This window comes from Ruditapes philippinarum, unplaced genomic scaffold, assembly GCF_026571515.1.
Source record: "Ruditapes philippinarum isolate M1 unplaced genomic scaffold, ASM2657151v2 ctg9422_1_1_1_1, whole genome shotgun sequence".
Classification (NCBI taxonomy): domain Eukaryota; kingdom Metazoa; phylum Mollusca; class Bivalvia; order Venerida; family Veneridae; genus Ruditapes; species Ruditapes philippinarum.
Window position 1 is genome coordinate 22,924 of NW_026862614.1, and position 13,494 is coordinate 36,417.

General features: G+C 37.6%; 1 protein-coding gene across 1 annotated transcript; it reads right to left on the reverse strand.

Annotated features, from left to right (window-relative positions):
• Positions 1-2,608: 2,608 nt before the first annotated feature.
• On the reverse strand, positions 2,609-4,999 carry LOC132719595 (uncharacterized). The gene has a single exon (XM_060703384.1). It carries the CDS (start codon positions 4,997-4,999, stop codon positions 2,609-2,611), a length of 2,391 nt encoding a protein of 796 aa, XP_060559367.1.
• Positions 5,000-13,494: the final 8,495 nt, after the last annotated feature.

Consider the following 13,494-nt stretch of genomic DNA (forward strand, 5'->3'; position numbering starts at 1 on the left):
CAAGATAGCTAAGTCGTAGCCACGAGATACTATGTCGCGACCATGAGTTACTAAGTCGTGGCCACGAGATAGATAAGTCGTGGCCAAGAGATACTATGTCGTGGCCACGAGTTACAAAAAATCGTGGCCACGAGATAGCTAAGTCGTGGTCACGAGTTAGTTAGTCATGGCCACGAGATAGATAAGTCGTAGCCACAAGATAATTTTTTTTTAATTAACCAATCAGAAAATATTATTATTTTTTTTAAACTTAACAACTTACTTTTACATGCAACATTAATCTTTGAAAATACTGAAGATATTCACTTTGAACTTATCTTTAGGATCATATTGGAAAGTCACCTTCTAAGGCCCATCTACGGAATACGGAATTCCATAAACGACAGCCTACTGCTCACTGCCTACTGCTAACTGGACAGCCTGCTGCTTTCTGCTTACTGCGTACTGCTTATTGACAGTCTAAGTATATGTATGGATCATTTACGAACTTTTCCGAATGTACACACAGGTACGCCCGCCATTTTGATGAAAAATCTGCTGTGGTAACAATTGTAAGTATATTAAAAACGTTTATTTTATAATAAAGCCTTATAATTTGTAATTTCGAATTCATTGCAATGCCATGTGTACGCCCAACCATTGCACAATGCTTTGATTATGTTATCAAATGGTTCCACGTGCCTCGTTGCACTGGTGATTGATAAATTGTCAAATATAGGACTCATTTTAGTAATCAACTTATTAATAAATTATTCACAAAGAATCTGTGTTCAACATTGACGGGCTTGAGCACACTATGCCTTGGTTGAGAGACGGACATCTGGACCATTATGTCAACACTCCCGTATTTTTGTTTAAAATTGCATAGTTTGTTTAACTTTCATTTGACAATATAGTACGTTTCTAGAGTATCTGTAATATACTGGTGAAATCATTGGTGAATATTAGGCTAAACATTATTGTCTGTCATAATCAAAGAGTTCTTTGGTTCAGTTTTCATTGGCTGTTAATTGTAGCGTATAAATTCCTTATATTAAGATGTTATACATTTTGTTAACTTGATTATTAAATATTTTGTTGCAAAGATATGTGCTATAGAAACGATTTATTCCAGTACAGAGGATGAGGATGCAGAATGGAGAAGTCTGACAGAAACATTTTTATGGAGGAACAGCGTATACTTTCACCCAACTCCTATTCGACTTCACAGACAAGTAACAGATTTTGTGCAGGCGTATCCTAATTTTTATTAGCTCGACTTTTTTTTTTGAAAAAAAAAAAAAATAAGTAGAGGTATTGCTATAGTCGCGGCGGCCTTGCCGTCCGCAAACTTGTACCTGGATCATAACTTTTTTATTTCTTGGTGTATTGTCTTCATACTTGGCCACAACAACCCTTGGGACAAGACCTTTCAGTAGACCACACTAACATTGACCTTCATCCATAAATGACCTTGACCTTCAAGGTTAAAAGTCCAAATTTTGCTTGTTCATGCTGTTATTGGCTGTAACTTTGTTATTTTTGAATGGATTGTCTTTAAACTTGAACATGATAATCTTCAAGGATAACCCTTAAAAATAAGCAGACAGACCTTGACCTTCACTCATTAATGACCTTGACTTTGAAGTTCAAATTATTGAAATTTTCATTGTTTTGGCTGTAACTGGCTGTAACTTTGCTATTATTGAAGGGATCAACTTCATATTATAACAGAACATACTTAAAGACAAGACCTTGTTGTTTATCAAACACTTGGGCTCTTTAATGACCCTGACCTTGAAGGTTAAATTACTGAATTTTCTCAGATTTGTGCATTAAATGACCATACATATTTATTGGTGTGTGTGTGTGTGTGTGTGTGTGTGTGTGTGTGTGTGTGTGTGTGTGTGTGTGTGTGTGTGTGTGTGTGTGTGTGTGTGTGTGTGTGTGTGTATATATATGGGCGGGAATGGTCTTATAAAACAATAAATGTGTTTGCCATAAGAAAATTAATAATAGTGACTGAGTCAGCGAACTGCGGTAAAAGAAGCTATAAATAGCTCGCCGCTATGGTAATAAAAGTGATGACGTCAAATAAAGTTAAAAATAACTTTAATATATAAGGCCAATTAGCACGAAGAAAAAGCAACGGCCATTGGTGTAGTGGTTAGCATACTGGACCGGCAATCCAGAGACCCGTGGTTTGAGTCCCGGCTGCGGCGTGCCGATTTTACTATATACAATGTATATATATATAATGTTTATATCATCATCAACTAAATAAGAACAAGGTCCATTTATTCATATGTCTTTATTGTGATGAACAATGACCACGGTCAATCTGAAATGAACATAAAACATATTAAAGATAAATGACTAAGCTAATGTTAATTGAACAATTGTATAAGTAAATGTTTATAATCCTCTATCTCCCCCTAAGTTTTTAAACGGCCTTTTAATATGTCTTTCATGCATAGGTCGGTTTAAAACTGAAGTCAAAACATTTGATAACAAATTAACATCCGAAATTATAGGTCCATGAACACTAAACTCCTGTTAGCATTTGAAAAACGGAAACTTCAAAAACAATTAAACGTATGTTCATAATTTTATATAGGTAATGATAACACTAGTTCATCTCGAAATCACGGTGCCATATTGGTGGTTGACGGGTACGACTAGATTTGCGTTGCTCCAAATTTGGCATGGAGGTGACCTGTGATGGAGAGTTTGTGCTATCACTGGGAGGTGGGATCTCAGCTGGATGATTTTTGGTGTTGCCGAGATCAGCTGGAAGGCATTCCGGGGCATCAACATCCAAATGAGTGTTATGGGTGTGACCACTTGGTGAAGGTAAAGTGGTTGATGGGAGGGTACAATATGTGTTCGGATTTTGCGTTGTTGGAATAGTGTCCTGGTTGTGTTTCACAATGGTCTCAGACGCTTTAGTTGTCTGAGGGCTGACAAGAGGTACAAACTGATTCCAAGTTTCATCATCCTTAATTGTACGGACTTCTGGCAAACTTCTGACAGGCACATATTGTCTCAAAAATTTTCGGTTTCTTAGTGTGACCCTACCAGAGCCATCAACTCTAACGACGTATTGGTCGAATTGGCGAACTTCTATGATAACGCCAGTTTTATCCCATTTAAGAGGGTGATGTCCTGTTTGATTTTGGATGCGAACCCTATCGCCTACAGAGAGTGGGAGTAGTCTTTTAGTGTGCTCCGATAAGCGCTCTCCCTGTTTAAGGTGGCGATGTCTTAAAGCTTCCTCTCTTGCATCAAGTGTTTCCTTCCATGTGTTATGGGGACGGTACCTGCCGGGCGGAACAGGAATGAAGTCTCTGATGGGATGACCAAATACACATGTAGCAGGAGATAACTTGGTGTCTCTGTCAGGTGTGTTCCTGTACTGGAGCATCGCACGTTGAAATGCATCGGTGTTGAGATCCCCGTTTCTACCTGTGTTGTCGGCTATTAGACGCTTGACAGTTTTGACACCTATTTCAGCTCTGCAATTACTGTGTGGGAAAGCCACAGAGGAAAGGCGGTGATGGACTCCCCAATCTTTTAAGAATTGTCTGGTTGTTGTTGCCGTAAATTCAGGTCCGCCATCAGATGTCAATTCATCCGGAATCCCAAATGTCACAAATGTTCGGCGTAGTGAAGTAATAAGGCCCTCTGCACCATTCGAAGATCGTTCAACTATGGGCCAGTTCGAGTATCGATCAACTATAACTAAATATCCAACACCTTGATGGTGAAAATAATCTGCACAAACACATTGGAATGGGTAGTCTGGAGATATTAGGGGTGTAGGCGGAGCACTAGGATTCGAAGGTGCGATACGATTGCAGTGATTGCATCCAGCTCTAAGGGTTGTTATAGCAGGTGTGATCCCTGGCCAAAACACGGAGGACTCTGCTCGCGATACCATGGAGGTAATTCCTTGATGTGCTGAATGAAGAGCTGCAAGAACTTCTTGTCTGAGAGCTGGAGGAATAACTACACGATCCTTGTATAGTATTACACCATCTACTGTGTAGAGATGCTCACGGAATTGAAAATACTCACGAAGATGTGCAGGAAATTCTTTGCGAGACTCAGGTACTCCGCATTCTATAAGGTTGAGGAGTTCATGCATGTTATCGTCACTACTTGTGGCAGTGCGAACTCTGTCCCAGGTGACTGCTTTCACGGCAAGTGAGTCAAGTAAGCATACGGCTGAAGCGGAGATACAGGTATCCACATCATTGTCATTGAGAATAGAATATGTTGATGGCAATGTAGGTAGGAGAACATGTCTCAGAGAAGGTACATTGTTAATTGATGCAATATCATCTTGAAGCGATAGCTTTTCAGATTTTCCGGTTGGATGACGTGATACTCCATCTGCAGCGAGATGCTTGACCCCTGGAATATGAATCATGCGGAATCGATAGCGGAGGGACTTTTCTTTCAAGTTTCTGAGACGTGAGTTAGAAATGTCCTCCAATGATCTGTCACCAAATATTTTTAACAGGGGTTTATGGTCAACTGCTATTACAAGATCGTCACACCCAAGAACAAAGTATCTTGCTTTATCAAGAGCATCGACAACTGCCAACGCTTCACCTTCCACTGGTGCATATCGAGACTCAGCTGCATGCGTGAACCTACTCCCGACAAGTGTTACCTTCCAACCGGTGCGACAACAAAATGGCTGGTTGTCCGGACAGTTGCAATGTTTCTGGAACAGCCAGAACCCGATTCCTGACTTCGACCAATCAGTGGCGAGACATGTAGGTTTTGTCTTGTCAAAGATTCGCACGCCTTCTTCAATTTCATTGATAATGGCAGTTTTAGATTCCTCGAAGAGTGCATTAATATTGACATCCCAGATGAACGGTGTACCTGGTTTCAATAACTCTCGGAATGGTAGCATTTTGTCTGTCATGCTGAAAGCATACGATACTTGGTTTACTAAACCGAACCAAGATCTGACATCGGTGATATTTCTCGGAGTTGGGAAGTCCATAATTGCGCTAAGATATCTTGTACAAGGGCGAACTGTGTCGGGGGTTATTGCAAACCCAGCAAATTCAAAACTTTTCAGGGTTGAGTGTGATGCCATGTCTTCCACATATGTCAAGCCATTGGACAGCTTGGAAGAAACTCTCATCTATTGAATCAGACCAGAGAAGGACATCATCGATACATTTAGTTTTGTTGGGTATTTCGGCAACTATTTCATCATATCGTCGAGTATATCCGTCGCCAGAAGCAATGTATCCTTGAGGGGCTGTTTTATAGCGATAGCGTCCCCAAGGAGTGATGAACGTAGTTAAGTGACGGTCAGATTCTTGAATCGGCACACTATGGTACCCGTTCCAGGCATCAAAGACGGTTTTCTTTTTCCCTTGTGGGACTGACCTTGCTTGGTGAAATGGCGAAGGAGTGTGATGCGTTTCTCTCTTAGCGTGTACATTGAGAGGCTGAAAATCAACTGTTCGTCGAGGTGTGCCATTTTTCTTGGCACATACAACCATCCGATGGCACCAAGTCACTGGTTCCCCAATAGGGACTGGTTCAAGGACACCAAGGCGGATGTCTTGGTCGAGTCCAGCTTTAACTTCCTCTTGCCAATGTAATGGTACTGGCACTGGTGTATGATGAGCGACAGGTTCAGCATTTGGATTGATCATCAACTTCATTGGCGGTCCATCCATTAGCGGTAATGGTTGGTGGTCACAGACATTGAATGTACTTGATTTGTAGTACTCCAAGAGGTATGCCTTTAGTTTAAGGCGGTTGGACTCACTTCCACTGTATGGTAACCTTGTAGGTGGCGGAGGTGGTAGTTGACGTTTCGGACAGTCACATTGATTCACTAGTCCGCTTATGCTTCCGACTTCACTATTGTTTGTATCCTGAGTTTGATACATTGCTTCGGATTGTGTGTCGCAGATTTCACCAATTGTCGGAAAACTTCCAGATATCATGCCAAGAGCAATGCATGCTTCCCTACTGATGAAGAGCTTATCGGAATTATCAGTCACATATGTCATTTGCCTAGTCTCTAGAAGGTTCCCTTGCTCATCTGTTCCTGAGATCCGAAAGATTGTGGCACCGAGGATTTTAATGCCCCTGTTATTTGCAGCGTGCATTTTCAAAGATACAGGAATGAGATCGCTTTGCTTGAGGCCAAGTTTGTGGATGACTTTGATACCAGCAAGACAGCTTTGACATCCAGTGTCTGCCATGGCAGGAATACGAACAGCGTGTGTTCCAGCATTTAGGTTAAAACCAAAGGCTTCATAGTCCTCGGGTAATGCTCTGATTGTAAGAGTAATGAATGGTTGCGATTTGGAAGGTTTCTTTATCCAAGTATCAGATAAGTTGTCATATAGGTGGTGGTCTAAAGCTAATGTCTTGTCAATGTGTTTTTTAGACATTGATGATACACTGCACAAGGTGTTGAACACAGCATTCTCATAGTCATTGGCATTGTAAGCACTAGATTTCGCTTTCGGTTTGTCCCTACTTCGACAAACACTCTCAAAGTGGTTTTCACGATTACAGTGTTCACATCTTTGCCCGTAAGCTGGACATTCTGATTTTCTTGCACGGGCAGGAGCGTTTTTACCATGTCCTTTCTTGCCACAGTATGAGCAAGTTTCGTTTTTATCTTTTACAGCGGTTTGTTTCGCCTTTCTATATGAACTACTGGCTGCTGCTTGGACCTCATGAGAGTCTAATAGTCGGGAGGCAGATCGTTTTCCAGACTCTTTAGCTTCGACAAATTGTGCTACTTCTTCTAATGACATATCCTGATTCTTATCACCAAGGAGATCTAATTGTATTTCCGGGTCACATATGCCGCGTGCCAATACGTCTCTGACTATTGTGTCAGTATAATTAACATCAGCGTTGCATGTTGGACACTTTATCAGGAATTTGCAGACACTAGCCTGTCCTCTAAGTCGTGCACAGAAACGGCGTACAGGCTCATCACGATCTTGACGCATGTTGTGCAGGGAAACTCAGACTTGTTAGTAAGACTGCCGCCAGCTGATCGTGTTAAGTCTTTCCGAAGTTGTTCGTCACAGCATTCTAAAAGCTGTACCACGCAATCACGGCCTTTGATTTTAGTGGCATCTACATAGTCAGACCATCGAGATTGGAAATATGCCCATTCTTCACTTGTTCCTGCTGTTGCTAGTGTGGGTCTTCTAACTTTTTCTACTTTGGCAGTCTGTCCAGGAGCGTGTGTGGTACAGTGAGCGGTTATGAGTGCGGCAACGATGGCGGCCTCAAGGTCGTCCGTGACATAATCACAGCCTGGTATTGGACATCCTAATGCTGGCATTTTGATCTGTTCTTAGAAAAATGTCTTTCACAAATGTACTGGTATTTTGAATCTCTGGCCGTGGTCATAAATAAGAACAAGGTCCATTTATTCATATGTCTTTATTATGATGAACAATGACCACGGTCAATCTGAAATGAACATAAAACATATTAAAGATAAATGACTAAGCTAATGTTAATTGAACAATTGTATAAGTAAATGTTTATAATCCTCTATCAACAACAACACGTGTCACCACCACCACATGTCACCACCACCACGTGTCACCACCACCACATGTCACCACAACCACGTGTCACCACCACGTGACACCACCACGTGCCACCACATGCCACCACCACCTGTTACCACATGTCACCACCACGAGTTCCCACGTGTCACCAACACGTGACACCTCGTGTCACCACGTGACACCACCACTACGTGACACAACCACATGACACCACGTGTTACCACATGTCACCACCATGTGTCACCGCATGTCACCACCACGTGACACCACCACCACGTGACACCACCACCACTTGACACCACCACCACGTGATACCACCACCACGATTAAATAACGGTGTATACATGAAAATATCAGCTTACAGGTCTCATTATTGGGACAAAACATACTTTTTATGTGGTGTTATAATTTGTGTTTCGTTTTAATTTCAATTCAATTCAATATTTTATTCGGCAAAAACATATAAATGTTCATCGCCAATATAACATATATACAATGGCGGTACAAATACAAAGAGAAAAGCATGAATTCATATTAATTAAATCAGTCGAATTCTTACAATAACAAAACAAAGATATACTATATATGATCTATAACATACATAAAATAAATCCACATTACACAGTCATATCATGCCTGATAGTTATCGCGCCAAAGATTAGCATTGTAAACGTATTTTGCAAGTTTATTAATAGTATTACTTTGTTGACAATTTAAAAGAGATTTGAATTTAAACAAATTTGGCCAATGACAATAATAATTAGGTAAAATATTAAGTCTAATCTGTCTGTAAAAAGGACATACTAAGAGGAAATGATACTCATTTTCTATACTATTCATATTACATTTCGTGCATATTCTTTGACTTCTATTAATGTTTCTATATCTCCCTTCTTCTATAGCTAAATTATGAGCAGAACACCGGAATCTAGACAAAGCAATTCTATAGCTATCATATTTTACACAACTTAAATATTTTTCTAATTCAAAACTGGATTTAAATAAACAGTAAGTATCAAGTTTAGGAGATTCTTTGAGCTCTGAAAACCATTGCTGTAGATATTGGTCATAAATAGTTCTTATTACTGTTTGAATTTGTAAGTTAGTGATTTCTGTATTATCCCATAAATAAGAGTATCCTAAATTATCTAATAATTGTTTAACACTTACAGACCAATTGTTAACTAATATTCCATGATCATCACGCATATTAAATACTTTAAAAACTAAAGAATTCGGGGTTTTCATAATTCTGAACCAATATTTTATCATTCTGATTTTACGACATATAATCATCGGAACTCGTCCAAATTCACCGTAAATCGTAGAACTGGCAGTCTGTTGACGAACTATTAAAACGCTTTTTAAAAACTTTAAATGAATTTTTTCTATATCGGGTGCCTTATGTAAACCCCAAATTTCACATCCATAATTCAGAATCGAAGTGATCATGGAATCAAATAACTTAATTTTGTCTTTAATGTCTAGTGATACAGTTTCAAATAGTGAAGTAAGCGAAAACAGAGCTTTCATAGCTTGTCCAGACAATGACTTTTGTGCCTGGAAAAAAACTTCCATTAGCAGACAGAGTAACACCTAAATAAGTAAATTTAGTAACAATTTTAAGTCTATGATTATCATAAAATATATCAATATTTTCAGGTCTATTACCTTTCTTACATATCATCACTACGGTTTTATCAATATTAACACTGATACCCCAATTGCAACAATAAGAATGTAAATTATTTAGAAGGTTTTGTAACCCTTCTTTGGAATAAGATATTAACACCGTATCATCCGCAAAAAGAAGTAAAAAGAGATGTAATTCGTCCATAGTGAACGAGTCAATAGAGTCGTCATATAAATATTGATACATATCATTTATAAAAAATAAAAACAACAGAGGGGATAATGGTTCGCCTTGTTTAACGCCCTTAAAGCTCTCAAAATTATCACTTAGCTGTCCATTTACACGTACACAAGATTTAACACTTTCATATATTTTCTGTAACATATTGACAAACTTTGTGGAAGCTCCGTAAGATAATAATTTAAACCAGATTCCGTTCCTGTAAACTACATCAAAGGCTTTTCTGAAATCGACAAATGCTAAATATAGCTTCTTTTTATCATGCGAAATAACTTTATCTATGATTGAAGTTAAAACAAAAATACAGTCAATGGTACTTTTATCTTTTCGAAATCCAAATTGAAAATCACTTAACATATTATTGTCCTCGGCCCATTTTCGGAGTCTTAAATCTAATAAAGTTGAAAAGATTTTTGAAAAAATACTACTTAATGTTATTCCTCTATAATTATTGACATTATTAAGGTTACCTTTTTTGGGGACAGGAACAATTACACCTTTAGTCCAACTATCTGGGTAAATACAATGAGTAAACATAAAATTAAATAGTTTGCATAATAACGGTGCAATAATATCTTTACACTCAACAAACATCTCGGGGATTAAACAATCTATTCCACCGCTTTTACCACTCTTTAACATATTTAGAGCTTTCAATACTTCATCAAGGCTAAACAAAATATCAAGTTGTTCAACATTGATATTAACATCACTGTTTAATAAATTTTCAGCATCATCATTTATAAAATCGTTGTCATCAGAAAAAACATTTTTGAAATGATTGTAAAATTCGTCTTTACTAATATTACTCCCTTTTGGCGTTTTTGATTTAAATTTTTTAATTTCTTTCCAAAACTTTTGGGGCTGAGTAGAAGCCAAAGTATGTAATTGTTGTCTTTGGTTGGCCTTAAATGTAGCACGTGCCTTGCGCTTAGCCAATCGATATTTACGACGCTTTTCAATGAGCAATGCACCGTTACAATTGGTTCTATTGTTTTTATAATGCTTATTTACTGAGCGAAGCTCACGTCTAGCCGTTTCACATTCCTTCGTGTACCAAGGACTCTTAAACTTACGGTTATTTGACCTAGACACATTAAATGACCTTCCAAAAACGCTATAGGCTTTTTCATAAAGAATAGATGAAAATTTATCTACACCCTTTCACCACATCTAGCATTAAGGTCGCCAATTACTGACACTTTTCCATATTCACTATATTTACGAATATAATGTTCAAGTGATTCAAAAAACCCTACTTCATGTGACATAAAATACACAGAATTGCTAGGAGGGATATATAAAAAACATATATATAAATCATACTCAAAACCAAAAAAATGTTTTATCTAGTTTGACCCATATAAAACCAGTGTTATCACATTCTACAATAGAAATACCGTTATTCAATCGCTCTTTAAATAGTAGGCAAATTCCACCGTGTCCGCGTTTAGATTTAATACTTTCAGGTCTGGGAACATAAACAGAATCATATCCTTTCAAAGAAAAAACTTCAACATTCTTTTGCCATGTTTCACTAAGAAAAATGATATCAAAATTTTGGACCAAGTCTAAAAAATCTTCATCATCTATGCAAGAATTTAATCCTCCCACATTCCATGATACTATTTTCAAATTGTCACACTTTTCTCTGTCCCCCTATTTAGAACCATATAATTCATTATCAATATAAAGTTTATCCCTGACAAGAACCGCGCGTTTTCCCTGTTTCCTAGCATCAATCATCACTGGTATAAGTTGCTTCCGGCGGTCTTTCACTTCCGGTGGATACTGATCTGCTACATTGTAATCTGCATGCTGTAATTTAACATGTTTAAGTGACTCTTTAATCAAAGATTTTGATTCTGAATCAAATTTTGCAACGATGGGCCTAGTTTTGCCTGATATAAATTTCCCCACTCTATGTGCACGTATTATGTTAATCTTAGAGCGAGGATCATTAATGCGCAGGATTTTGTCACAGAAAGTGAATACCTTATCAACACAATTTTCATGATCACTTTTTTACGACAGAAGAAAACAAGGCTGGTGCACTAATACTATCATGTCCAGCAGGTTCATGGAAATCATCAGAAGTCGAGATTGTAGAAGTCTGGTTAGTAGAAGTGTTGTCCGTGAACCCCGTAGAATCCGTCACGGTTGATTGAACACCGCCAAGAGGAGCGGGATTGAACGTAGTACCCTCGGCAACTCCGAAGAACAGGAGATTATCTCGCATCGAGCGACATTTCAAATCAATAATATTTTCGTTACATGAATCGTTTGCCGACTTTAATTTTTCATTCTCAGCAGTCAGAAATTTGACATCACTACGTAATTGAGAAATATCGCCTTTATTTTCGATAGAACGTGCCGTTACACTATCATACTGTTCGCTTATAAAAGCGTGACTACGTTCAATCTCGTTGAACTTTTGATCAAGGCTGTTTAAGCGTTCCGTTATTTTCTCGACAGTTGATTGAATTTTATTCAATTGGCCCAGTTTAGCGTCCTTGTAATTGTAAATAAAGAAAGTTCTTTGAAAATAAGATATCATAATTTTTCTTGTAATGTTGTTTATGTGTAGCTCTCCGGAAAACAGGATGTTTAATGGAAATTAAACACATATGATGGTTATATATATGTCAACCATAAAGCAGAGGTTGTTTGCTGAATTTTGTGACCTGGCCATGTTGGTTACAATATTAAACAATGTCCACATTTAAAAATGTGTCTTAGTTAATCAATTTTAAATTCATTGGATCGCAAAATTATGTAACAGAAAGATGAAGATTATGTAATAATATTAGTTCCATAAGAAATCTTTGAAAATACATCTGAAGCTCGAATATCTTGCAAGTTAATCGAATGTATTTCTACAAGTTAACCTGAACATTCTTCTCTTAAGACTGAAATAAAACGACGGGCAGCAATATATTGATTGGTCTGTTTTCTTAGCCTGTGGTTTTTAATGCCTTCTTCACCAGTTATAAATCAGAATGTAACATATGCAATACTGCAAAAACCAAGACATTATATGCGGAAGGCATTACATATCATATCGGTACGAAAATATTAACATTACTTTGTATTAATAATGCCCACGTAACTCGAAGATCAATGATTTTTTTATGCATCCACTTCCCAATTATAATGCAATAATTGACATGTTCGTCACCATGCTCCTGTTAACATCGACTATAGAAACATTTTCCTGAGTCAAATCTTATTAATGTTTTGTAGAATTAAGGTATTAATGTACGGTTTACCATCACCAGAATAAGTATTAACTTTTTTTAGATAGAACTAAACGGTTCCATGTATGATTTCCAATTGTGTATTCTCTCCCGGTACGTTTTATTATTGTTATCCAAGACGTCACTGGTATATATAATTTTGTCTGAACATCAACGAATACATTATGCATGAATATCCATTTTCAAAGTCCTAGATTTAAGGATATATATCTATGTTTTGAATACCATGTTCTGGATTATTTTTGAACAAGAACTTTAAGCATTATTTTCAAAATGATAACATAAAATTGACCGTTGTAATTTGAATGTACAAATAACGACGTTCGTGGCATTACAAGGCCCCCTGTAAAAGATACAATAAAGCTCTATAGTTATAGGTTAGGATCATTATCATTGAAGGACAAATATTTTAATATACATACATGTTATATGGTAGATATATCTAAATGACTGTCTTTTAAAAGCGTGTTCGTTAACAGAGATATACATGTACGTTTTAATTAAGAAAGTTCCCAAAGCCTGCAAAGATATATACTTATCTTTCTACTTAGTAACACAAGAATTATACATGTATAAATGTAACGAATTCCGAGGTTTTATCAGTCAAAACCTTCATCTATGATACAGAGCAATTCCTTGACCAATACCGTTTCAAAAGGTCCCCCATTGTAACATAAACATATTGGTAGAAGAACATAAAAAGCCGACATTTACTTTCCCTCATTTAATCGGGTATTTGGCAGGTGTGACAGTTGGCATTTATCAACTAACAGTAATTAAGCATTAAAAGTCGCCTGTA